The 27,846-nt window shown below is 41.7% G+C and overlaps 2 protein-coding genes across 3 annotated transcripts in view; one reads left to right on the top strand and one right to left on the bottom strand.

Moving 5' to 3' along the window:
- Positions 1–27,846, top strand: part of LOC307039660 (E3 ubiquitin-protein ligase DTX4-like) — a 40,776-nt gene that overhangs the window by 8,756 nt on the left and 4,174 nt on the right. For both annotated transcript variants that reach the window (XM_079681926.1, XM_079681927.1), the window contains exons 3-10: positions 14,176–14,390; positions 15,095–15,960; positions 25,180–25,241; positions 25,356–25,517; positions 25,684–25,745; positions 27,121–27,287; positions 27,368–27,521; positions 27,608–27,697. In XM_079681926.1, coding sequence (XP_079538052.1) covers positions 14,176–14,390; positions 15,095–15,960; positions 25,180–25,241; positions 25,356–25,517; positions 25,684–25,745; positions 27,121–27,287; positions 27,368–27,521; positions 27,608–27,697 — 1,778 coding nt within the window. The remainder of the gene's footprint in view (positions 1–14,175; positions 14,391–15,094; positions 15,961–25,179; positions 25,242–25,355; positions 25,518–25,683; positions 25,746–27,120; positions 27,288–27,367; positions 27,522–27,607; positions 27,698–27,846) is intronic.
- LOC307039672 (protein FAM200A-like) lies at positions 280–5,312 on the bottom strand. The gene is made up of 2 exons (XM_079681950.1): positions 2,214–5,312; positions 280–1,785 (listed from the first exon to the last, which is right to left on the bottom strand). The coding sequence occupies exon 1, from the start codon at positions 3,978–3,980 to the stop codon at positions 2,217–2,219; it is 1,764 nt and encodes a 587-aa protein (XP_079538076.1). The 5' UTR covers positions 3,981–5,312; the 3' UTR covers positions 280–1,785; positions 2,214–2,216.

Here is a 27,846-nt window from a genome sequence, read left to right as displayed (position 1 = left end):
ACAAATAGAGGATTACCTGTGGCTGATGACTCATGTCATGGGGTTTTGAGGGGCAAAAACAAGAAATGCAAAAAAATAAATGAGAATTGAAAGAGAGAAGGACTTTGAACGTGTATCAGACAGACATGTTGTACTACATTAATATAACGTGTCCTTTAGCTGCTGCTTTTATCCAAAGCCACTAACTTATATACGGTAGTAACGTCTCATACTGTAGGTCCACCGTTGCTCATAACAACAGAGAGTAATACATACTGTATATTCAGGAGAGATATGTCGTGGCCTGGAACCACGGCATGAAGAAAAACTAATATTTGCTTAAGGACAATATTGTAGACTTCAAGTTGTTCATTTATTTTCATGTCAAAGAATATTTTCTTTACTTTAAAGGTCCCATGTCATGCTTTTCTGGTTATTACCCGTCACCTTCTGTGTTATGAAGGTTTTTCTGCATGTAAACGGTCTGCAGAGTCACAAACCCTCAAAGTACACCCTGTAGCGAGTAAAACTCTAACACAGAAAATACCTCCCCAAAACGCCTCGTTGGAGATACGTCACTGTCCATTGATTCTTCCGGGTACCCATGATGTCAACCGTACCGAGAACGAAATGGACCAATCCGTGGAGCCGTTACGTTACGTCCGCGGAGCCGTTACGTTAAGACACCGCTGATTGGTCCAAATTGACCAATCCACGGACTTCCTCACACACACACTCAGTGCAGGCAGCTCTGCTGATTTCTCCTCCCTGGCTGCAGGCTGATAACAGACAGTTGGGATTGTGGCGAAATTCTCTCTGCAGACCCATTCTCACAGCGGTTATCAACCTTTTTCTTACTCAATATCAAGCCACACTTATTGTTTTTACTTCGGCTGTGACTTTGTGTGTGCTCAGGGTGAGTTTGGCTGTGTTTCGCTGTGTATCGTTAAACAAGGAAACAACACCTCCACGGAGCTTAGCGCGATTCACAACGTCCCGACCAATCAGAGCAAACTGTGCTCCCAGGGAGGGTGGTGGCTGGAGCTACTGGAGCTACATGAGCCGTTAAAGGCAGAGAGTGAAATTCAGTGAATACACGTAGTTTACAGAGATGCTGTATGAGAAACCAATGTGAGTTTGGAAAATTGCACAATATAAATCTATTCTAGTAGACCTCAACAATGGAATTATGATCAGTGGAAATGGCCATGACATGGGACCTTTAACTAACTGGGAAAACACCTGAATCTCACCACAAAAGAAGAAATGGTGACAGCAACCGAATCCTCAAGTCAAAACAATAGTGGGAAACAAGGAAGAAGAGAGGGTGAGAAAGTGTTTGAAAAACGGAAATGAACAGGAGGAAGTGATGTGAGTGTCTGAAAGAAGTTAATAAAAAAAGATGCTGCTGGCTCCATTAAAGCTTGACCTTCTAGATCAGGGTTCCCCAATTATATTTACCAAAGGGCCAATTTTTTTCAAGCATGACAAGCTAAGGGCTAAAATGTTATGTGTCACTAAAAGTTGTTTTACACTATGTGCAGATGTTACCTCTATTATAATTGTTGTAGTAGTGGCAGTAGTAATTAAACAAACCCTGTGTTGAGAGTAAAGGAAAAATGCATCCTTGAAACAAAATTAGACCGAAATCAAACATTTATTAACAATAATAATAAATAAATGCTTTAACAAATACAAATGATTTTGCTGTGGTCTGATGGGGCATAACAATAAAACAAAAATAAAAAACAACAGAGTGAACTCTGATCAAATAGTCAGACAGGTCCACATCCAATTCAGCAAACACTGTAACACACACACACACACTGGGAAAGACAGGAAGACAGAGAGAGAGTTTCAGTTAGTTACTTTTATAATGTCGTACCAAAATACACCACATTATCAGTTTTAACATTTTTAAATATGTGTACCAAATAATATCAGGCTGTAAATAACAAATAGCATTGGGTTTTTTTAACTTTATTTTTAATATATTATTTTAATGTTGTATTCAATTTAACCAGTTTGTGGGCTGTTGTTAAAAGCCCTGCATTATCCAAGGTTTTTTCTCTATCATATTAATAATTTGTTTTTAATTACGCTGCGTAGCATTTTATTTAGGAAATGAATGTACATATAAAATATAACTATAAAATGGTTATTTTTGTCTTAATAATTATTATACCACAATAGAATTGACAAATTGCAAAAATAAATTGATGTTGTTCACTCACCAATCAGTGAGAGAAGTGAGAGCGGCGGGATGAGGCAACCTGTCTGATGTTGGGCTTGTATTCTGTTGAGGCAATCCTGAGGCACTGTCCAAGATGTGCACTGGAGAGTCTGTTCCTGTCCTGGCTTTTGATAGCATTCATTGAAGAAAATCCTGATTCGCAGATGTATGTTGAGGGGAACATTGTGAGTAGGAACATAGCAATAGCCCTGGTGTTTTTGAAACGAGCTTGGGGAACCATGTTGATCCAAAAGTCACACACTGGTGCATCCTTGTGTTGAGCTTTCAGCAACTCAGAGCTTCCCATCTCTAAGACCTCCATCTGAAGAACTCCCTCTTCTATGGAAGGCACCAGCCTTTTGGCCTCTCCAGTCCACTGCCCGTCTGCTGACACAGAGAACGGCTGTCTGAGGAAGAGGAGGATGTCACGTGAGATTTTAGGAGAGCTTTCAAATCGCTCCTTGAAGTTTTCTGCCAGTTTTGACACAAAATCCTTCATTACTGGATCTTCCGGCATTTCATTCTTCTCGCAGTGCTCACGCAGACGTGGAAAGTGCAGCTTCCTCCCATGAATATCTCTCTCCAAAAGGTGCAGCTTTGACCGAAAAGCTTCAACCGCCTCGTACATCTCAGCAACAGTGTGGTTCTTGCCTTGCAGCTGCAGGTTAAGGTGATTTAGATGAGACATGATGTCACACAAAAGATTAACATCTGCTATCACCTTGGTGTCAGTTAAAAAGCTCAAAAACTCATGGGCTTTTTGGCTCTGCAGGCTTGATAAGAACGACACCAGTTCATCACGCAGGTCGCACAACCTCTCCAACAAACGGCCCTTGCTCAGCCAGCAAACATCGTTGTGTAGGAAGAGATCCTTGTGTTCAGATGACATTTCCTCTAGCAACGATCTAAAAAGGCGATGCTGCAGACTAGAGCTCTCACGCACAAAGTTAACCAGTCTCGTCACAGTATCCATCGTTTCTTTCATTTTTCCCCACAGTTTTGCGCACAACACTGATTTGTGAATGATGCAGTGAAATGTCAGAAGCGCCGGGTTAACGGCGGAAAGCCTGCTTACCAAGCCTTTCTGCTTTCCAACCATCGACGGAGCCCCGTCAGTTACAACAGAGACGATTTGACTCACATTCAAACCATTCTTTTCGAAGAACTGTGTCAGCTCGTGGAAGATTATTTCCCCGGTCGTGTGCCCGGGCAGAGTAAGCAAACACAGCAGCTCTTCCCGGAATATCTTCCCATCAAATAATCGTACGAACACAGACAGCTGTTCCATGTCGGTTCGGTCACAGGAGGAGTCTATGGCTAAGGATATAGCCTCTGTTTTCTTCAAATCCGTGAGTAGACTGGAAAAACACTCCTCCGCTAAAACCTCTACTCTTCTGGTTGCCGTGTTAGCCGACAGCGGCACCTGCTTTAATAGCTCTACAACCTTTTTTTGTTGTTTTTCATCATGATTTAAAACTTCATGAGCCATGTCTATCGCACACCGTTTAATTAACTCAGCATCAGCAAACGGCTTCTTGGCTCTAGCAAGGGTCCAAGAGACGTGCAATGAGGCAGCTGTTGCGCTCTCTTGTGCCGATGTTGTTTTCGACATTGTGGAAACAGAGTGCTTGTATGATGCAAGCAAACCTGCTATCTTTTGTGTGCGCTGGTCGGATTTCTCTGGATAGTTAGCATTAAAACTGGCAGCATGAATAGAGGTGAAGTGCCGCTTCAGGTTGTCTGATTTGATTACAGCTACATTCTGCATGCAAATCAAACAAGTCGGTTTAGCATTGACGTGGTCCTGTAAAAAAAACAATACTTCTCAGTCCAGTCAGTTTTGAACTGACGGTTCTCCTGGTCTACCTTCCTCTTCTTTGCGAATTCCATCCTGGGTTTGAGTTATCCACGGCCCGTTAGTGTCATGTTGGTCAATCGCTGGGTTGGGATGACAGGCGGCTAGCTGGCGAGCTATTGTTTATATGTGTTTGCCGCTATTCCAGGTGGTGACGAGTAAGTCAAGCGCGCGAAGCACGTCTTGCATATGCACGCGATAAGGTCATGGGTCAGGTTTACGAGTGTCGACGGAGGTCAAAATAAAGCGAAACCGCGGACATTTTATTTGATGTTTTTATGTTATAACAAGTGAATGCCAGTAGATCAGCGCGGGCCATGCTATTGCCTCTCGCGGGCCGGATCTGGCCCGCGGGCCGCTAATTGGGGTTGGCTGGTGTAGGCCCTTAAAGAGCAACTTCCAGGTTAAAGACACCTGTGAATAAATGTGTAGGAAAATGATGAATACACTAGATTTTCAAAAAATATACAGAAATATACACTACAGTGACATCTGGCGTCGTTTTTGTAAGAAATGTTCACTTCCGCATAAAAAAGCCTCGGCACGTGACCTCCCGCGTGTGACGTAACACGGGGGACACAAAGGGGAGAGCGGCCGGTGTAACGTATTAATAAACATGGATCCCAATGCTAGTTTCGACACAGAAGACACAGAAGAAGTTGAACATGAATATTCGAATGCATATGACGGACCACAACCTTATAATTATGAGCCTGCTAGGCGTCCAAGAGACCAGGAGCAGCCAAGGATTAGAAGAAATAACGGCCATCGGAGAGAAATTGAGCTGTGGTGTGAGGAGAACCAGTGGAGAACTGGGCAGCTATCTTGGTGGGTGACCGGCGTTAGCTTCAGAATGTTAGCTAACGTCACATCACAACATTGTAAAGTTAGCTATCATATATCAGGCTATAACTAAAGTAGCATTGATAATATAGTAACGTTACTGGCAGGACTGTTGATACTGATCCATAACAGAAACTAATGCGCAAGTATCAGCCGTATCTCCCGTTACCTAATGCAACACTACGGTGCTGTGTACCGGAGGAGAGACGCGAGATACGGCTGATACTTGACGATCTGGCGGAGAAAGGTTGTGGAGCCTCCGTTGATATGCCGTTGTAAATGGCTTGATGGAAAGCAGGTGTGTAGTCGGGGAGGGTGCACAGCTGATTGCAGCAGGTGAGTGGAGGTTGAGCCGGGAGCCAGGAGTGACAGCCACCACGCCCACACAAACAACAGAGACAGGGGGAATCAAACAAACACAAAGGAGACGGCAGGAGCAGTACAGCCACCACAGCGTTACCTAATGGAACTCCACACTATGTCGTGTACCGGAGGGGAGAGAGAGAGAGCAGCGAATGGGGGGGGAGAGAGAAGTAATACGATTTCCTAATAAAGCTGTGGAGAGTATGTGCTGCAGGGAGGTGGATGCACAACGCACCCAGGAACGAACGCTAGCTCCGGTCTTTTTGACTGTGGACTCGATGTCCTGACAGGCTGGTATTTGTGCAACCTGCACAAACACAATACTGCACCATGATTACAAATGGTGAAATACAATGTAAAACTACCGGAAAATACCAGCTCCTTAAAACACAACCGCTCTTCTCAACGCAACTCTACTATACCCGCGGTCAGAGAGCGGAGATGTGTCTCCTGTGTGATGTAATATGACGCGTTTGACGTATGACCTTAAAAAAAAGCAGTTTTTAAGAGCAGAGCTCAAAATTGCTCCTTTCCCTCTGAATTCCTGCCCTTATGTCTCGTAAAACATATCAAATCCTGCATTCACTTTTTTAATTGTAATTTTCAAGCAAGTTTAAGCATAAATGTAGAAAAAATAAAAGCCTGCAAGATGCTCTTTAAGGCTACTAACAACTTTTATTACACGGCTTGGTTGAATACTCGATTATGATTGTAAATTCTTAACATGTGACACGTTGTTAATACAGTACAGACCACTGTCAAGGACTATAATGAAGGTTGCTAAGGAGGATCAAGAAAGAGAAAGGAAAAGAGGTTAAAAGACGGAGCGCTGGACGTCAGATAAATCACCAGAAGAAGGCAGACAGGAAGTAAACAATAACAGGACACGGAATGGGCTCTGTACTTTGTTTAGTATATGGCCATGTACAGGCCCGGGTCCAGAACAAAATGACTCAGGGTGCCTCTGAGATTACAGGGGGCGCAGCAGTAGTAGGTTTACATGAGCAATAGTGGCCGGCAACAGCAATGAAAAATAGCATTGATGGTCCCCAATGAACAGATTATGGCGTTTGTTATGTTTTGAACAAGCAAGTGAGAACATTTCAAGTGAGTTAAAAGTGCAATCCGGAAATATTTCATATAGTCCAAAGTAGGGATGCACCGAATATTCGGCCGCCGAAAATTATCGGCCGAAAGTGGTTAAAAAGGACCTTTCGGCTTTCGGCCGAAAGGGTTCGAGCACCGAAAAAATATCACCGAATGTCAGAGAAGAGGGTTACGTTGGTAAGCTAACGTGTTGTTGTGATGACGTAATCAAAACGCGGCGACAAGCACGGCGCGCGACCATGCTCGCGGCTGGCTCACAGCCAACATGTCTGCCGCTTGGAGATATTTAAAAATATCAGAGAAAGAGGCGCGGATTGCGATTTGTAAAACGTGTTCAGCTGACATTTCTCGAGGGGGTGTAACTGCAAAGACTTTCACCACTTCAGGATTACTCCACCACTTGAAATCAAAACACCCGGACAAATATGCGGAGTAAGATCAAATCACAAGCACTGACAGCGGGAGACTGTTCAGCGCTGCCTCAAATGTGCTTGATGAGAAGAGGAACAGACTTATGGCTGATAAAGCAGAGAAGCTAATGTTCATTAAAAAGAACCTCCCACTTTTCCTTAATAAGTAGACAAGGCTGGCTTATCATAAGCTTATCTAGTTCTACATGTCTACTCTATACCCACTTTCCTGAACAATTTTCATTGTGAGTTATAATTCAACATCTCAGGTTATCATTAGGGGGAAATGACAGCAGCACAGTGTTCAATATATTGTACTTTCGGTATCTAAATGATACAATGTTGTTTACATTGCTCATGAGGACAGACCACCTTATTTGCAGATTCTTGAAATTGTAATTTAATTTGTAATTGATTGTGGATTTTGTATCCAGTTTTCACTTTATGTATCTTTATACAATGTTTACTACTTTTTCTTATGAGGACAGACATCCTTATTTACAGATTCTTGAAATTCAATTGTAATTTCATTTGTAAATAGTTACATTCATGTGGATTTATCCACAGTGATGCAAATTAGTCGCTTTTCGGCGCCTCCCGCTTTTTTAACGCTGATTTGGGTGACTTGTGTAATTCGCGGAGAACCGAAGAGTTTTCGTTTTGGGGGTGGGGGGGGGTCCGTCCGTCCGTCAGTCCGACTAACGGACAACTTTTCACTTCAAAAAAGAAGAAGAAATCTAGACCGCAAAATAATTAAACAAGCGAGTGCCTGTTTTTCCTGGCCAAGGGCAGGTTCCTTGAACACAACACGAGCGTAACGTGTCTTCACGTGGTATACGTCTCGTCGGAAAGGAGTGTAGACTAGAGTGCTGACGGAGTGCACCGGAACGCCGCTCCAGCTCTTCAAATATTGCAGTACCCATAAGGAGCCGTACACACCGCGGTGTTTGCGTGGCTTTCTTTAGTTGTAAGCACAGTGGCGATCTGTTGTTATTAGCATCTGGTTAGCTAGCTATGCTAACGAATTTAAAGAGCTTTTCTACAACCAGGTGGAAAAGAGCTCTCTCCTGAGAGGCTCAAATAACCTCAGCTCAGTGAGGTTAGGCACACCTTGATATGATCATTATAATTATTAATGAGACATTAGTCTAAATGAAAAACAGGTATAAAATGCAATATGACAGTAACAAAAAAGTTGTTAAAAATAACAAGAATAGAGTTTAAAAGGGGAGTGATTTGTAAAATATCCCCAAAAAAAAATCTGCTTACAGTTCTGTTTCAAATGGGTGTTGAGATGTATCCATAGATCTCTTCATGTTGCTCTCAAAGTGCACCAGATTGATGCTTTTAACTTCAATATTTAAAAAAAAATCTTCCCGAGACCCCACTAGAGGAGGTTAGGTCCCCCCCACTTAAATCATGTTCACATGGATAGGATACTAAATACATTTGCACACATCTTGTGTCCATATCTTTCTGCCACAACCATGCACGTGCGTGCGTGCATGCGCGAGTCATGGCAAGATATCTGGATTAAGAGGTTGCTTTTTCTTTGCACAGCATGAAAGAAAGGCCAAATTAATGGGCTGTGATTTTTGTTTTTTTAAGCAGTTCAATAATTGGTACGGCCCTCGGAGGATGTTGTAAAAATTGAAAGGAAAAAGGTTCCCCACCCCTGCTGTAAATAATAATAAAAACCCTTGATTTATAACTTAACATCTCTGTCTCCTATTGATCAGAGTATATTATAAAGAATAGCCAGTTAATTGAAGCATTATAGCGCAGGCCTTTGTCAGATGGTATATTACGCTGTTTTTTTTCTGCTTCGAATAGTTCTCTCTTTTTTCACCATACGTGTGTTTGCATCCCTGTATCCAGTTTGCACATTTGTATGCATGCACTTATAGGTGCATTTGTTGTTGTTGAAGGCCTGGCGGTTACAGTCTTTATTTACACTATTTTGTTGTAGGCCTCCTGGCCTAGATGTTTATGCAGTTTTAAAGCACCTTGGCTTTGTTCTGAATGCACTTTGTTGTAGTTATCCTACAGAGAAAAATAAAATACACTTGACTTGGATTTAATGTACTGTATGCATTCAAAAGTGCTGAATAAATGTTTTATGGACCCATAATAGTTATTATTATTTAAGTTAAGTTTTGCCATAATCATGTATTTTTCCATAATCAGGCAGCTGAACAACATTGGTAAAAAATGCATACATTATATATATATTTCTATTAATCATTTTCGGCCTTTCGGCATTCGGTTTTCGGCCAACTGTTTCCTATTTTCGGTATCGGTTTCGGCCAAGAATTTCCCATTCGGTGCACCCCTAGTCCAAAGTGGACTATGGCAAGGAAAAGCGCAAAAGCTTAAAAACTGTACTGATAAAAGAAATGAGAACATATTGTAAATCAAGGCAAATATGATTTGAACCAGCTCATGGTTTGAAATGGCAAACATTGAAAAGCAAAAGTATTATTAAAACCATGTACTACATCATCACCTTGGTCCCATCTCTGGGAAGAGAATATTTACTGTGCTTGAAAACTGGTATCACATCATCATGTGAGGTTGACTTTGTGACCTGGAGAACATTTCAGCTGCAACATTAGCTCGTTGATAAGCTTGGGATATGAGATATTTTTGTAGCCATTCGTGGTGAAGGCATCTGTGCTATTGTATGCATTATTTTTGACCCAACATTTCTACAGACATGGCGGAAATTAATATGGCTCTATTTTCACATGAATATTCTAGCCATTGTCTATTTTTATACCACGAGCTGCAAAATGACCGCCTTACCCCACTGTACAGGCGGGTACTTGTTTAAATATACCTGGGCAGGCTCTGTTTTGCCTTGGTATCCTGGCACCTGCGGGCCGCAGAGGGGCGGCGTAGTTTCGGGCGACGAAGACTGCTACTACGGAGGTGACGGCAGCGAGTAAGGCGGGAGTAAGTTAGTGTCCACAACGGAGGGTAACGTGATGTCCCCATCTGACCTGTTGCTACTGTCTGCAGTAGATGCAGTGTTGCTGGCGTTTAGTGATGGTTGCTTTAACCATTTTTGTATAAATGATTATCCACAGTGTGTCACTGCTGTGGAAGCACTTTGGAAATGATGCACGCGCAGAGGAGCAGGTCACGCGCACCTGACACAATTTGTTGTTTATATTTTTCGCACCTTTTTCTTTTTTGAATAGAGGGTGCATAACATTCAACTGCCCCGAAGATCCCAACGCAAAGCCTGAAGGGTAAACACACCAGGTTTACTAATCTACCCGCACAATTTGCCTCTGGTGACGGAATGTCTCGCTATGTTAGTACATTCTTAAAAATCAAAACACCATTTCATTTCGGGTTAAAATGTGTTGTAACTGCGTTACTGAGCATTGTAACGGGTAATATATTACCCACATTTCATTAGTAATGCGTTACATTACTTTGTTACAGCAAAAAGTAATATATTACTGTAACTCCGTTACTTTTGTAACGCGTTACACCCAACACTGCTCTTCACTCACATCCTCACTTCTTTGAGGGGTCCCTCTGACTGCTTTTGATTCAGCTTCCCCTAAAGTTCTACTTTTTTAAATCTCAATGTCAGTCTCATTATTTGTTGCTGGTGCTTACATTTCCCTCAAATTCTTCTTCACCTGTCCTTCATTTTAATTTTAGATATTTAACCTTGACTCCCATACATTATGAGTTTTGTCATCTCATCACCCTCAAGGTCACACAGTGTTGGTGAGAATTTGTGGCTGATTTAGCAGAGTTAGATGGGTAGGGAATTACAGGAAGTGTGTGTGTGTGTGTGTGTGTGTGTGTGTGTGTGTGTGTGTGTGTGTGTGTGTGTGTGTGTGTGTGTGTGTGTGTGTGTGTGTGTGTGTGTGTGTGTGTGTGTGTGTGTGTGTGTGTGTGTGTGTGTGTGTGTGTGTGTGTGTGTGTGTGTGTGTGTGTGTGTGTGTGTGTGTGTGTGTGTGTGTGTGTGTGTGTGTGTGTGTGCAGGGAGAGTCAGTGGTAGTGAGATGAAAACAATCAGGACCAGATGGCCACTCTCTCTCCACCTGCCTTCGTTCTCTTTGTCCTCCCTCTCCTAGATTTCACTCATTTTAATTTCTCTCACTGGTGCTTTTAAATATTCACACATATTTCACGTGTTTACTTTTATCTCTCCACCATTACAACAACGTGTTCAGTCCATTCAACTCAAGTTTGTATGGTCTTGGTTTAGATGACATTTCAAGCTATATTCTTTTCGTAGATCATGTATGGACCTTTGGTTCATATTTGAAACGCACAGTCAGAGCCGTGCATAACTGCAGTGTGGCCACAACCAGACACGCTGCACTTGATTCCAGCTGTGAGTGACATGTGAACACAGCAGCATAGGTTGATCCAGCGCTGACAGAAGAGGTGTGGTACTGTGAGAGAGCAGCAGTGTTAAAACTTTGCTGCATTTCTGTGCACATGGATATAATCCTGCAAATGATTTGCGTGTAACAAACACTCCCACAGCTGTAAGAGCCAATAACATCTGCTTTTATCTGTTCGGGCATGTACCTAGACTTGACCAGTAAATCTGATTCTGATTTATTTGCAGATATTTGGCACACCCAAGCATATGTGCATTTACATAATATGATTAAACAGACACACACCCAGTCTACTGTGCTGAAATGGGGCCTAGTTTAGGATCTAAGGAGGGTCTTTTGGTCATATTCTGAATTCATGCCCACATTTCAAACTATCTGTCTGTCTGTCCGGCCTTCTTTTCCCTATGTGAGAGAAACATCTGACCCAATTGTTGTTCTCAATCATATACATTCATATGCACCTTTTATGAATCTTCCCCTTTCAAACTTTCAAGTACTTGAAAAAAAAACATTTGTTAATTTCTAGCAAGCAACCATGCGTTAGAGGCGAGTTTAACCCTACTATGAGTTTGTCATATTAGCAGGCACAGACTAATGAAGACATATTGGACGTCAACTTTCAAGAGTTGCTAGCTGGCGAAGTTAGCTTATATGTTGGCTAGCATCTTGGATAGCAAAACAAGCCTGCTCCCGTCCGAACGAAATGTATCAGCATACAGTTCATCCAAAAGTACAATTTCTTGTTAAATTACAACCCATATTAATATCTCGGAGCAAAACTCTTAATGGGAGCTCATAATTTAGGTTTGTAAGCAAACTAGCATGCTAACTCAAATGAATGCAACTTTGCGCTGGATAACAGTTAGTGTTGAGATAATATAATGTCAGAGAAGTAACATATGTCAGTCACGATAGTGTCCTGGACAGTAAGAATGGGAAAAAAGTTAGATCCCTTAATGTCTCTTACTTGCATTATGCATTTGTATTAGCATAATGCAGAGGTTCAAATAGCATGTGGTTAGAATGGACTTGTTGCCACAGCAAGTCCATGTTTTAGACACACTGGAAATGGAAAAATAAAACAGATTCAGCGAAATCACAAAGCAGACTTAATCGAAGTAAGTAGCTTTTGATTATGAATAATAATAAAACAATGTAATCCTTTATTTTCTCTGTTGTCCAAGTTTATTTTATTTTACTTTCTATTTCTAGTGATGAGGTCCTTGCATACTAGCACCCTGTTTAAACCATTAAAAACATCTACTTTGTTTACGTCTCGGCCATGCTCTGAGCTATGTGTGGAGCTGCCTCCTCTGCCCATGTCAGAAACACAGACAGCAGCGCAGCTTGTTCTCGGTCTGCTGTCTGTCTCGCTGTGAATGGACTGGAGAGAGAAATAACATTTGACATGCTAATCAGTAGGTCAAGTGCTCCTCGCTGCGCTGGATTCATACAAAACAGAACCACAGAGGAGGCGGGTGTCATAGACTTCCGCAAAAAAATATTTGTCTTGCATACGTCTTGGTGCCACATATCTGTCTTAGACATCTTCTTTTTAGGGATTCGAGTTGCTATGAACTATACCAGAATATTCATACACAACAAACAATACAGTGGGGTTCATCTCAGTTTGATTCACTCTCTCAGTCTTACTGTCCACATCAGACAATCACAGCCCCCCCCCAATTCATTCAACCTGTTCCTTTTGATGTCAGTGTGCTGATGCCACTCTGCCTATATCCCCTCTTTGTGCTACTCTCTCGCTCACTCTCAAACACACTCTCTCTCGTTGTCCTGGCATTGACTGAATAGGCTGTTACCCCTGGAGACTTAGGTAGTGTCTGGTTGGTTGATTTTAGTTTTGGAAGGGTGGAAGGAAGGTTTAGGGACCCTCCTTCCACCCTTCTGCCCCACTTGGAGAGAACCTTGTCCTCTGGTTATTTATTTGTATACTTTTTTTTAAATGTGCTTTGATTTTTTAGTAATATTGGACTGATGGTAAAAACAGTATGTATGAATGTGAGATAAAACGCGCAACAGCGGTAATTAAAGTTTCAAAGTCTCAAAATGCTACAACTACTGTCACAAACTGGATGAATGTGATGTATTTTGCCGCAGCTATTTTTATATAGGGGAAACACTAATATAACGCAACCATTAGATTCAAATTTCTCAAGTGGCCTAATGATTCACTTAACAATTTAATAGAAAATGATATGTACATTTTGACATTCTTTGAAAGATATATACAACAACACCCTCAGACATTTTTATCTAGATCCCAAATGTTCAATTTGTTGATTTACTGTAAAATTTTAGGCCAATTTTTAAGTATTACATAGAACCTTAAAATTAACAATAAGACGACATGTAACCCATTGAGTCATTGTACAGGCATGTATTGCAGACATACAGTATATCCACAAATGGTTGGCCACAGTGTGACAGTGGTGATTTACGTCACTGTACATGTTGTTTCTCTGAACCTCAGGTCACTACTGCATGTGATGTCATTCAAATGTCCAAAGGCTTGTACAGGAAGTAGCTCTTAACCCATGTGATGTCCTCGAGTTCATGTCCTAAATACAGACCAAGGCAGGACTATTTTGGGCCCATCTTTTCGCACTTCATCCCATGGTTTTCCTGGGAGTTTATGATAAATCATTTTTTTCTATTTTTAATTTGATATTACTGTATACTATTACCATAATACAATTGTTTTGTGTGTCATTTTTTATTTTGCAAAGATCCTACCAAGCTTTTGTCAAATAAGATTTTTACTAAATCCCTGTTTTACTAGCTTTGCTTTGCTCCTAAATCAGTTTACCTAAGTCTCTTGGTTACTTTTGAAAAAACTGAAAGAAACGGGATGACTTTTTTGTTTTTGTTTTTATAATTCACCTTGGGATTGCTGTGAGCAATGAAAGGTGCTTTATACATCGAATTTATTATTATTATTATTATTAATAATAATGCAACATTTTTTTTATTGATATCTTTCTTTATCAGGAACCATCCGTCCGGTGCGGAGGAGCTTTTATGATCCAGCCTCGGCCCCAGGTCAGGGCTGGCAGTGGGAGTGGGAGAACGATGCAGGTTCGTGGACAACCTACGACATGGAGGTGGCCATCGCCATCGAGAACGCCCACAGCCGGCAGCAGCCCTGTTTCGACCTGACTCCACTTGGCTTCTGCTACGTCATTGATTTTCAGAACATGACGCAGGTGTGTTTAAGTTCATAACAAGGACATTAATGACAAAATCAACTTCTTCCATACAAGTCATTCCTTGCCTTTAGGATATTTAGCTACAGCTGCAGGACCCTCATACAGTTAGGGATAATGTGCAGCGAGCAAGACATTAACAGAAAAAAAAGACCAGGATCAAGACGCTAAGCGCAGAAATCTTGCCCTCAAGCAACATAACTTCAAATGAGGGCAGCACTGATCAACATTTTCTGTAACCGTCCAAGTCTGTGCACAGTATATTTTTCATTAATCAGTCTTTAAACAATTCCAGAGCCCTTGCTGTGTTCATGTTACTTCCTGTCTGTCTTTTGTTCTGTTGATTTCTCCATCTTTCAGCGCTCTGTGTCTTTACCATTTTGGGCTGTTTCCTTGTTCTTCTTCTATTTTTCCTGTCTTTACTGGAGACAGTTCAGCCATCATGAATCCAAAGTGTTGTGCTCTCCAAAAATATAAAAGCACGTTGGCCACGTTCAGGTTACTTGTTTCTGTGGATTGATTTGAATTCACATGGTCCATTGATCAGACCACCCTGAGCAACAGTCTGGTATTGAAAAAGAGCAGACTATTAAATGTCCAAATTGACCAATCAGAATTAACTATTCAACTAAGGTGTGTAATAATGATAGTTAGTTAAAATTAGAAATGTCATGAAACTAATGTTTTGTTCTGTTTTCCTGCAGGTAAACCGACAGAGCCAGAGGTGTCGGAGACTTCAGAGACGAGCAGACATAGCCTACCCTCTGGTGTCTGGTCCTGTCCCGATACCTAAAGGGGGAGGAGGAGGAGCCCTGCTGGGTGTTGGGGTGTCGGGGGCTAGCACAGGGACAGGAAGCTCTATCTATCCCAATGGTGGCCTACCGGTTCCTGGACTGGGCCAGCTTTGTTCCTGCCAGCAATGCATGCTGGTCCTTAGTGTGAAGACCAATACAGGAGGGCCAGGGATACAGACACTAGGTAGACGCTCACTAACCATGCAACGGGCCAGGAATCTACCACCCATCTCCTCAAAACCCCTGAGTCCATCTAAATCTGCCACCCTAGGGCGAGGACAGCAGCTGAACTCCAACGGCAACTCCAACTACTACCAGACACTGCCGCACGGCCTCGCCATCTCCAGAAACATCTCCTCGCCAAGAAGGAACGCCCAGCTCTTCGCTCAGTCCCTGGCCGCCCTCACCGCCGGAACCTCCACCCTGGTGGTCAGCTCGTCTTCCAACAGGCCGCCCCCCCCATCCCTCCCACCCCCTCAGCCTCCATCATCCAAACCCAACGCGGCTCCTCCGTCCATCCCGCCCAAGCACTCCTCATCTTCAGCCAACGAACCAGTGCCAACCGCCACATTAGTTACCCCCGCCAACAATGTGACCACGCCACCTTCTCCTGTGCCATCACCGTCGCCGATGCCGATGAAGCCGCAGCACCCACTGTCGGCGGCGGCAACAATGTGCCATGCCCCGTTGCCACAGAGATCTAGCTTAGCGGGGCTGAGTAGACCAGCGTTGCAGAGGATAGCCATGGCCCAGTCCAGAGCACTCATAGCTTCAGGGTGAGTAAATCAAACACACCCATAACAAGAATATTGACTATAGTCTTTTCAACTTACATTATATACATACATGGTCTATGCATGTTGGGTATGAAGTTCCACAATAAACATCAGAAGGAGCTACAGGATCAGTATAGAGGTTTAATAATCAGATTCAGAGTCAGCAACAGTTCTTTCGTTGTGCATATTGGAACAAGATGCAAACTGGTTTAACGGAATGTTGTTGTTATTGTTATTAATACACATCTAGCAGGGCTATTTGAATTTCCAAATGCTCTGAGTCTGTTCAGACATGTATAAGAAATGCATGTTCCAACATGCAAAAAATGCTCTCGCATTGCGGCACAGGCAGTGCTAGATATGCACGCACATACCCACACGCACACACACAACTCTTATTTCGGTTGTGATCAGCTCTTTTTTGAATAAATATTTGGTGAGTTGAACAAAATGTACCAAACAAATGTGAAAGTAATGATTAATTGCAATGTAAGGTGACGGATAGTGTAACAGTTGAGAATAATTTGATCAGAATCAGAATACCTTTTTTATACCCACGGAGGGGAAATGTGCGTAGATTTTAAAGAGTAAAAGGGGTTCAGTAATACCTACCCTCCATTCAGAATCAGAAACAGGTTTATTACCAGGTAGGTTTACACTTACGAGCAATTTGACTAGGTGTCGTGGTGCATACATAAAAGTAAAACAACAATTAAAACACAGATAGAGAACTAGAAGAAAAATATAAATATTAAAGTATTTACCTTCATGTGTGTTGTGTCGGCAGTAGCAGGCAGTGAATTTAATAATTCAAAAGCTAAGACAGTAAATCCCAAGCATATTATTGAGAAGTTGAAGAATAATTTAATCAAAATGGAGGCAAGTGTAAGTGACCTCTATTAAATGTGTGTGTTTGTCAAAATTCAGCTGAGCCTTCTCTGGGGGTCAGTAGTTTTTCTCAGAGATATTTTGTGTATAAGGTATGCAAGGTGCAAAGGTCTGAGCGAAGAGCAGCATTGCATGGGTCGTTTCGACTGACCTCCACCTTTCTTTCTAAAATAGAAAGCCACTGTGGCGACCTAAGGAGTCAGCCTTGTGCATCTTTTACAATGATTTTCCAGCCCCCTTCTCTCTTAACTGTGTCTCTTCTAAATCATAATTCCTTTCTCTGCTAAATCTCCTAATATCTCCCTCCATTTTAAAGGGGCCATATTATGCTAATTTACAGGGTTATTTTCTTATGTTGTGCCTCTACTGTGACATGTTTACATGTGTTAATGTTCAAAAAGTATTTTTCTCATACTGCTCGTGCTGCAGCACGTCCTTTCACCCTCTGTCTGAAACCAGAGCCCAGTCTTTAATTTGAGACAAGCATCCATATGAAGTTTTGAGAATCTCTTAACAACATTTCTGCAAAACTAATGACACTTCCACCTCAAAGCTCTGAGCGAGTGCTGCCTGAACACACGTGCTGTTGTTCCGTTCTTCATTGACCCAAAGTGGCTGCTTTTTTCAGCTTTCAGTTACTCATCTTCTTAACACAGATTATTCAGTGCTGCAACCGGAAAGAAAAAAGAGATTTCATAGTGATATAACTTTCCATGATGTCACACAACTTCCTGGAAGCTTTCCTATTCGTCGTTTAAACAACAGGGTGCTTTTTTCTCTTCTCTTGGCAAAAGCAAGGTTGGATGGTTTATATGTAGATTTGTTTTTGGTAGAACCCCCCTCCCTATCCCTGTCGTATGTCCCTTCCCACTCTCCTCCCTCCTCTCCCGTCGCGTCTGAGCAGTCTGGGCCCCTCAGAGCCTCATTGTTGGTCTCCACAGTAACCTTTGTTGGATTACCCATGCCTGGGCCACATTAGCAGCACAATGCTGAGCCTCTGCAAGTTTTCTGGTCTCCTTCCCCCTCTCTGTGCTCAAACCCCTTTCCATATTCTTTTCCAACTTTGTATTTCTGACTTTTTTGATTTTCATGAACTCTTGGTGTTTTATCTCTCTTGCTCTGCTTCCTTATTGCAGCCTGTAAAGTTGTGCCATCTAAACATAACTCAAGTTAGTAAAAACGCCTTGCTAAGAAGCCCCTGAGATTTGTTAAGGGTGTTTATTATTATTTTGGGGTGGGTGGAAGTTGCGTAATACCTTCTTTTTTTTAAAATATATATATATTGTATTATTCGGTCAGCATTGACCCAGACAATCATAATTCAGACAAGAGGAGGGGTGTGTTGATACATTTGTGTGTGTGTGTGTGTGTGTGTGTGTGTGTGTGTGTGTGTGTGTGTGTGTGTGTGTGTGTGTGTGTGTGTGTGTGTGTGTGTGTGGGTGTGGGTGTGGGTGTGGGTGTGGGTGGGTGGGTGGGTGGGTGGGTGTGTTTGTGTTTGGACAGTCTCAGACTCAGACATGCACCAAGACAAGGGCTTGTGGGAATGGTTTGGGGGGGTAGAAGACAAAGAAAAGTGTCAGCAAACTGTCAAAGATTGATCACACTGTGTTGCAAGAAATCAGGCCAACACTAGAGAGGGAGGTTACACATCACACACACACACACACACACACACACACACACACATACTCAAACACACACACATACATGGAGTGTTGCCCGGCTGTGAAGGCATTTCACAAATGCACACACACACAAACACACACACACTTTGTCCTTCCCTATCGCACACAGTAAATATTGACCATCCTAACGGGAGATGCAGCGGAGAGTGTGTTCTCACTCTCTCTTTAGAGGGGGATTATGGGAATGAGACAAAGGGAGAGAATGAGTCGGGGGTGCTTTGAAGGGAGGGAGTAACACAGACAGCATACAGAGTTGAAGGAAATTAGGCAGGAAGAGGTGGGGGAAAGAGAGAACTCCATAAAGTCTGACTGTATATTGTGTGAGAGGAGAGGAGCAGTGAGAGTGTGCTGGCACCTGTTCACCGAACCAACAGGTCTATATTAAACATGTGACCCATAGAGGGAGCTGTAGCAAAACACATAGGGAAAAGTGTTATCTATTTACACATTCAAGGAAAATGAACAGTGAAACCTTGAGAAAAACTAATATTCCTGAAGGAACGAGAATAATTAAATTATCATTCCCAGAGCAAACAAATGTATCTTCTGAGTATTGTTATATATTGGTTAATGCGCATGGGATATTTGGCTTTTCAGCTAGCAGTGGTCCTTATGCTGTTAAAATGTTATATTTTTATTGGACAGCAGGAACAAAACTTTAAGGTCTTTGCTCTGACACGGTCAGCAGACTTACCCTTTAGGCCCCCGGCCCCCCATGCTGTGGCTTTTTTTTTGTAAAATCCTTGAATGAATATTGATTAAGGAGTAATACAAAGAATGTACAGTATGATTGGAAGGCTCAAGCTAGTTACAAATGTGTATTGTATATTACGTGTCTCTACAAAAAAGAAACATTTGATATATTGCGAAAAATATTCTCTAAAGTTAAAATCTATTGCCGACCTCATGAAAAATAAATGTATAGGTATTCATCATTTAGCATTAGCAAAGCCTTCCATTGTGTTGGACTCGCCAGATTTTCTTTCTCTTCCAAAAAAATGTTTATGAGGTTAAAAAAAAGCATCACTTTGTAACATTTCTGGACAACAAAAAATCGTTTTGTAGTCTCAAAAACTGTAAGAGAGATTCGTCTCCTCTAGCAGATAACTTTTTTTTTACATCACTTTTCTTAAAAAAACCGATGAGAATAAGAAATGAAGTTCATATCTTTGATGAAAGATTGGAACAAAAGCTGAGATGTGACAATTATTGTAAATTAATTCTAATTTAATATCCGTTATTTGTTAGCTATATACTATACGTTTTTGGATCTCAACAATTATTATTATTTTCAGAGAATGCTTTCAACGAGTTAAACATCTCTTAATATTATATAAATAATTAAATCTTATCAATATTAAAGTTCTGAATCAGGGCCTTGTGTATTCGTAGCAACAAGCTAAATCAAAATAAATTGTGTCAGATTAAGTAGGCTGTTAATGTGCAGATAAATACTTAAGTAAATATAGGTAGCTCATAGGATTCACCTTGTTTACGCAATAGAAAATAATAAATAATACAAAATAGAATTTCAAATGTATTACGATCTTTAAAAAACATCACGCAGTCACCCCATCTAGCACTTCCTATCACGTATAATAATTGCTCACAAAAGCAGAGGAATATTAACATTAGTGTTTGAGTTACAGAGTTTGTGTGTCCATAACATAGACTGTATATATAAAGGTCCATAAGAATGTGTGTGAGGCTGTGGGCGTGTGAGAATGTGTGTGTGTGTTTTATTGTCTAGTGTCTGAATCAGGCCAGCTGAGGTCCATCTGGGTCCCGAGGGGACAGCAGTAGCAAAGGGGACAGAGGGAGTGTGTGTGATCCTGTGGGAAGCGGGCGGAGAAAGGTGGGCGGGTGTGAGGTAACTGGGGGTCAAGAGACTGGGGTCCCATTCCGGCCCTCCCCCCCTGACAGGGACAGGACCTTCCTCTTTCGTGGGTCTTGTGTTTATTTTCTTCTTCTATGACAGTTGTAATGTTCCCTCTGTACTGCCTGGCTTCCTGCCCAAGCACTTTCTCCTCTAGTGAGTCATTTTTCATTGAGGATTGAAAGTGACATATACAAAATAAACATGTCGATATAATTGTCATCACAATATCAAAATGATGACTATAATCAGGTCTGCACATAACTGCTGTGTACCAATATTGAGAGAGAGAGAGAGAAGAGAGAAAAGAGAGGAGAGAGAAGAGAGAGAGAGGGAAATATATTTGCGAGTTGCATATGAACCTATGATATGAACTCAGGGCCGACCCGTAGCACTGGCGTAATAGATGTTCGCCTAGGGCGCCAGATCTGGGGAGGCGCTGCGCTGGCAGCTCTGGGAAGGAAAAAAACCCTTTTTGACCGTTGGGGCTCATCCTAATTTCCGGCCTTGATGTAACAATATTCATAATTAAGTAAATGTAACACCCTTTTCACCCCGGTTACACGTTTCATTTGCCCTGTACGATGGGCACTGTAAGTGATGAAAATGGGGGATGTTGGCTTATCTGGCGCTCACAGCCGACATGCGAGTGAGCGAGGGAGAGAGGGAGGGTGCACCGGTACCGACGCTGTTGTTATTAGAATCTGGTGCTAGCTGCTTTAACGGATATAAGAAGAAGACGTTTCTACAATGATGTGGAGGGAGAGTCCTCTCCAGTCAGACTGAGAGGCTGATAACTACAGCTCAGTGAGGTAAAGGACTCTGAGTGTTTAAATAGTTAACTTTAGTCTAAGTTCAAACGGTTTGGTCACAATTTATGTAAACACATATTTCCAAGGCACTCCTTTATAATTATTGGGATAAACAGGTTTGAAATCATTCCAATGTATACTATAGGACAGTAACCAAAAATATCCTTTAAAACTGGAGAGATAAAAAAAAAGCATAAATAAATAACAACATGAATAACATAAATAAAATAAGTTACATTAATTTGTTATTGGCTATGGTAGGTTATTGGTTATGTTCACATACTTATTTGATTACATCCACCTGTCTAAGATGACAACAGAGACTTTCGACCCAAAACCAGCTGTTGACTTGTGGATGCAAGTAGCTAATCGCAGACTCAACCAGAGAGAAAGTAGTAGGCCTACATCATCAGCTACCATGTCTGACAGCTGAGAGGAAGACAGTGAGGAGAACAGTAAGGAGGGTAGTGATGACGGCTTGTAGGATTACTGGTCGTGCTAATGTTGTCTTGTGTTCACCTCTGCATTTGTGTTCTGTGTTCACCTCTGCACGTGTGTTCAGTGCCGTGTGTCTGGCAAATAAAGTCAAGACCCCCCTCAAAAGTTACGGTTTATTTAATTTTAAGGATGAGCCCCAAGCAACATCTCCAGATGCTCCTTTTGAGAACCAGGGCAACAAATGTATGTGCACCCCTGACTATAATCCCTTTCTAAAGGGTCTCTATAATGATAACGTTTAAGAATGTCCCTTTCTCGTTGTTCTTCTTCCCTCTTTTCTTTTTCTTCTTTATCTCCTTCTCTTTGTTCTGGTTTGTCATCACTTTCTGGTTGTTCCTCCCCCACTGCTTCTTCTTATTCAAAATAATGGAGGAATATATTAAATTTTTAAGTATTTTAATGAATAGAACACTGAAATTATTTAGACTATTTTTATTTTGGTACATAACTAGCACTATGTTCAAATCTGGGAATTCCTGCAACTTGTAGCCAACTGCACGCAGAAAAGTGTGTGTGTGTGTGTGTGTGTGTGTGTGTGTGTGTGTGTGTGTGTGTGTGTGTGTGTGTGTGTGTGTGTGTGTGTGTGTGTGTGTGTGTGTGTGTGTGTGTGTGTGTGTGTGTGTGTGTGTGTGTGTGTGTGTGTGTGTGTGTGTGTTACCTGATGGATGTGCGTGAGCTGCTGTTGTGTCTGTGTACAGGGCGCGTTCGGGGTTCAAATGAGAAGCCTTCTTTTAGACTCTCTAGGACAGATGGAGCCACGTAGGTGAAACCCTGATGGGAAAGGATCATTGATATTAGATGGATATCATCGTCACTCATTGAATGGATCCCAATAAGATCTAATATAGGTGTTTCCCATCCGTCATCAGCACAGGCTCTATTTATAGCGGAGCTGCTAGGAGACCTTCGATAGCTCAGTTGGTAGAGCGGAGGACTGTAGTGGCTAATGCTGAAATCCTTAGGTCGCTGGTTCAATTACGGCTCGAAGGAGGTGCTGTTTTAATTCAATCCTATATTATCACTATTGGTTTGATTTCCAACTTGAATCTCAGCTTTGTTGAAAGGTAGCCGCTTTTAGCTTAGCATTGTTGATTTGTAGTCACGTGACTGAGAAGTAGTTTGTTAACAGCCTAATGTTAGCTTTTTACCTCTGCCAATAGCATTTACAATTCAAAAATCATAAAGTGGTGATAATATGTGGAGATTATCCCACTGAACAAAATGTCTAAGAATCATAAATGTGTGTTCGCCGCAGCTCTTATTTTTTGCAATATTCTAAAATCCCATTGCTTTTTTGTCTACTAAATACAACATGACTGCACTACTCATGTGCAGCACCTGTCTGTTTTTGAAGCTACATCTATGAATTTGTATTGATACCACATTGCATCCATGTTTTCTGTTGCTGAGCCCTCACTTGTATGTTTACTGTTCTTCTACTACACATTTCCTGTTCTGCTTATCTCTCAGAAGCAAGTGAGATAAAACCTCACACTTCTTCCACACTGGTGCAGACTCACACACAAATACGCACATGAGACCCCATTTACACGCATACGAAAAGCAAACAAACCGAATACGATATAAAAAAAAGTATTCCGTTGACACGAGACCGCTTAGGAGCGCTGGAGACGCTGTAGTACATATGCCGGGCCTGTAAGTAGCGCTGTACTTTCACCACAAAATACACCAAAAGCAGCGAAGCAGACCCCCGAGCATGGTTGCCATGGTTGCCCTTCTGTTTATGCCCCGCGGTGGATTTAGCAACATGTAGTTCATGTAATTCTCCATGTCCACTTGTTGCTGATGGTTGTGGTAGAGGAGCTGTAGATTTTGCACTAACATCTGTAGCATGGTCAATAGCAGTAGCAGTAGCTACTGACAGTAGCTACTGCTACAGCATGCTACAGCAGTGAGCAGGAGAGGCGGGGCTATGGCTTCATCGTTATCAGGAAATGATTGTATAGAGGCGTACACACAAAGCCATTTGTCCCCCCAGAGCGTTCCGGTTGCAGATCTATCCACCTTGGGACACGTTATCGTTTGCGGGGTCCGTTTCCGCGTTTCCGTTACGGCCTCGTGTGAACGAACGGGCTATACGAAAGAGAAAAGTAGCAGATATAACCGTTTGCGTTCTCGTGTAAACAGCACATTAGTGAGTCATTCACTCCTGCATCGTCATGTGTCACTGAGTGGGGTTAAGTGAAAGCAGCTTAGTTAACAGAAAGCCTGTTAAAGCTAAACCAACGACAGGAAACAACAGATCATCGTCCTGCTGCCCATCACACTGTTAGTGTTAGGGACTGTGTTGCGATACACATGCAGATATTCCCATTTATCCCCTTCGATAGCTCAGTTGGTAGAGCGGAGGACTGTAGTGGTCAATGCTGATATCCTTAGGTCGCTGGTTCAAATCCGGCTCGAAGGAGGCACTATTTTTAAAATAAACTGTCTTTTATGTATATTATTAACATTATTTTCTATTTGTTTGATTTCCTTCTTGAATCACAGCTCCTCTATTTCTTACAGTTACATTGTTTTTTTGTATTTGCAGATAACACAATCTTTAAATTACCAGAAATGTTTTACTTGACCAACATTTTATACAACTCTGTTGAAACAGTATCTGTGTGTGACAGGTGGGTTTGTCTCTTGTAGGTGTGAGAGCCAAAATGATTATTAAGCTGTCGTCTATTATTATCATAATCATTATTGGTTTACTTTTGTAATTGGTTATCACTTCTGCTTAACGTCACATGGGTGTGGTTTATTGTATTTAATGCACCTGTCATATGTCGGGTTTTGTGGAAAGACAGGGTGAGCTGGGTTCAGACATATCCTGGAGCCTGTTTGGTCCCGCTTTAGTTATTGTTTTTTTAATCATTGTATTATTAATCATCTTTTAACTTCAGTACTGACTGCTTATTAGACACGAGTCACAGTGAAGAGCCAAGTTTAGCCTCTCAGTGAGATAATTTATAGGGCATTGTGTAGGTACAGTAGGTAAAGGGGTGAGGAGGAGGAGGAGGAGGAGGAGGATGATGATGATGATGATGATAATGATGATGATGATGATGACGACGATTGTGACGATGATGATGATTCAGATAATCTCCAGCAATTGGCTGTCTGTGGATTAGCTCTCATAAATACACCGACAGTTCTGCGTAGATTTACCCTGAGAAGGAGGCAATACAGAGGGAGAGAGGACGAAAACACTCTTATTGTGTCTTTAGGTGTCATCAATCTTTTTTCCTTTTTGAAAATGTTAAATGATTAAGCTCATTTGAATTGATTGTCGTTATTTATGGTTGCAACCATTTTGTGCTAAAATGACAGTCATCCATTTTTCGAAGTGAGTATCTGTCTGCTACAGTGTAGGGTAACCTCCAACTATGTTTTATCTTTTAATGTATGATCTGACTCTGAAATACTCAGCAGTTTGTGTCTTCTCTTGCAGTGTGCCCACCGTCCCAGTGAAGAACCTCAATGGATCCAGCCCGGTCCACCCTGCACTGGCCGGTAAATCTCAAACACACACTATACTCGGGCTGCTTCAGATTTACAAAGAGTCAAAGATATTTGTCTTATTTTTTCTGTTCTAACCACACTCATGTTCTCTTTGCTGTGTCTCAGGGATCACAGGTATCCTGATGAGTGCTGCCGCTCTGCCTGTGTGTCTGACCAGACCCCCAAAACTGGTGCTGCACCCCCCACCTGTCAGCAAGAGCGACATCAAACCCGTGCCAGGCTTCGGCCACTGCTGCAGAAAGACCACCAAGAAGCAAGCTCGCAAGGGTAAGCAAAAGCAGTTACTGAAATTCTACATAAACATAGTTAAACCTCCCTAAATGCATCAGCTTGTATATATTGTGAGAGTTTGAGAAATGATTCACCAACAGGTTAACATGTTAACCATCTGGACCTTTTTTTTACTGTAAGCCTCTTTTCTTCCTGTGTGCAGGTAAAACTCCAGAGGAGGTGGTAAAGAAGTACCTGCAGAAAGTAAAAAGTCCACCAGAGGAGGTATGAACAGTATTTATTAGAATGCATAGTTAATTGAAACTTTAGCAAAATATCAATATCTGCTAATGCAATATTCAAATAGCAGGAAGTACAACTTTGTTAAAGGCTACATATGTTTCAAAATACCATTTTAAATGAATTTTTGTGGAGATGTCCTGGCCTGCAAAATCGTGTTCTACAGACAAAATATATTTTTTAGGTACAGAGCTACGGTGACTGACAGGTGCAAACGCGTTACGAGGACCTAAAACATTTCCATTAGGGGAAACGCGCTGTAGCTACAGAAACAATTCAAATATAAAAACACAAATGAGCCAAAAAACAAGCAAAACATCTTCACCATGTTGACAACACATGCTCAGTGTTTACTAAAAGTGCTGACATCAACAAGCGCTCCGGTCCTAGCTTTGTCAGATAGTTTCCCTGTTTCTGTTGTGTTACAAGCTTTTTGCTGCTTTTTTTATTTGCAGCGTTTAGTATTTGCAGCGTTTAGTATTTGCAGCGTTTTGTTTATGTGGCGCTTTTGATAAACACTGTTCATGTTTCGTCAAGTTGGTGAATGTTTTCTAAATTCTGTGCTTGTGTTGTCAAGTTGGTGAAGATGTTTATTCATTTCCATGTGTTTGGTACATTTGCAATGTTTCTAAAAGAGTTTCTACTAATCGAATGTATTTGGCCGTTGTAATGTATTAGCATCTGTCGGCCACCGTACAGATCCTCTTTGAGGAAATCCCACCACTCCCTCTCTGTTTTCTTAGTTGTTCTCCTTTTTTTATACTGTCGTTTACATTATTTGTATCTGTATACATATATATATATATATATATATATATATATATATATATATATATATGTACTATGAGGGCAACTAGAAAACAATAAAAATTTGGTCACAAAAGAAAATCCCACCATTTAATATATTTTTATATAATGAAAATAGTGATTGAAAAATTATCAACCCCTCCGATATCATGAATTACATAGCAGTTGCAATATTGGCCTTAGTTGTTTTTTTCAAATGATGCAGCCCTAGTTTTTGTGTATCTCATAACAAGCATAATGTTGGTTTCTTATTAAACAGTATACTTTTCTTTTTGCCGCTGCTTTTGATTGAATGAAAAAACTATTCATATCTTACACCACACAATAGGCTTTTTTATTCTATTTAAACCCGGCTAATTCTATTTTAGCTATTTTAATTGAATTTTCTTGGCTTTTTATTGACTGTTTGAAATGTTTTATAAAGTATTTTTATAACTTGTTTCTGTTGCACTATGCTTTTGACGTTTTTTATATTTGTAAAGCACTTTGAATTGCAGTATATAGAAAGCGTGCCTTGCCTAAAAAAAAGGGTCTTCTTTCTCTTCTCTCCTAGGACTGTACCATCTGTATGGAGCCGCTGGGGGGTCCGTCTGGTTATAAGGGCCCAGGGGTGACCCCTGTGTCTCGGGCGGAGTCAGTCGGGCGGTTAGCACAGTGTGGACACCAGTACCATTTCCAGTGTTTGGTGGCCATGTATAATAACGGCAACAAGGACGGCAGGTAGGTTACAGAATATTCCTCCTCATTGTCTCTCAAACTGCTTTGCAAATGGGCTCATCAATTCGCTCCTCTCTTGACAGCCTTCAGTGTCCCACCTGTAAAACCATCTACGGCGTGAAGACAGGCAACCAACCAGCGGGAAAGATGGAGTACCACGTCATCCCTCACTCCCTGCCGGGGCATCCTGACTGCAAAAGCATCCGCATCATCTACAACATACCGCCAGGCCTTCAGGTACTCACAGATGTATTGCTCTTACTCCCACGTCAGGTGGTTCAGTTAGTTTGATCAGCCTGCTAACATCAGTCCTCTCCTCCCAGGGACCAGAGCATCCGAACCCAGGGAAGCCCTTCACTGCCAGAGGCTTCCCCCGACACTGCTACCTCCCCGACAGCGAGAAAGGACGCAAGGTGAGCACAATACACCGTCAAACTATTTGAATCCATTCTTTTCACACCTCTATTTGATGCCGTTGTCCATGGTAGACCACCACACAGTACAGACTGTAACACCTCTGTTGTGGAAAATACACTCTTTTTGACTTATGATTTGTTATAAC

This window comes from Notothenia rossii (genome assembly GCF_949606895.1).
Source record: "Notothenia rossii genome assembly, chromosome: 1".
NCBI classification, from domain to species: Eukaryota; Metazoa; Chordata; class Actinopteri; order Perciformes; family Nototheniidae; genus Notothenia; species Notothenia rossii.
Note: the sequence above shows the minus strand (reverse complement) of the source record. Positions and strands in the feature narration are given on the sequence as shown.

Coding starts and splice junctions, on each gene's coding strand:
- LOC307039672 (XM_079681950.1), bottom strand. CDS start 3,980: ATGCAGAATGTAGCTGTAATCAAATCAGACAACCTGAAGCGGCACTTC.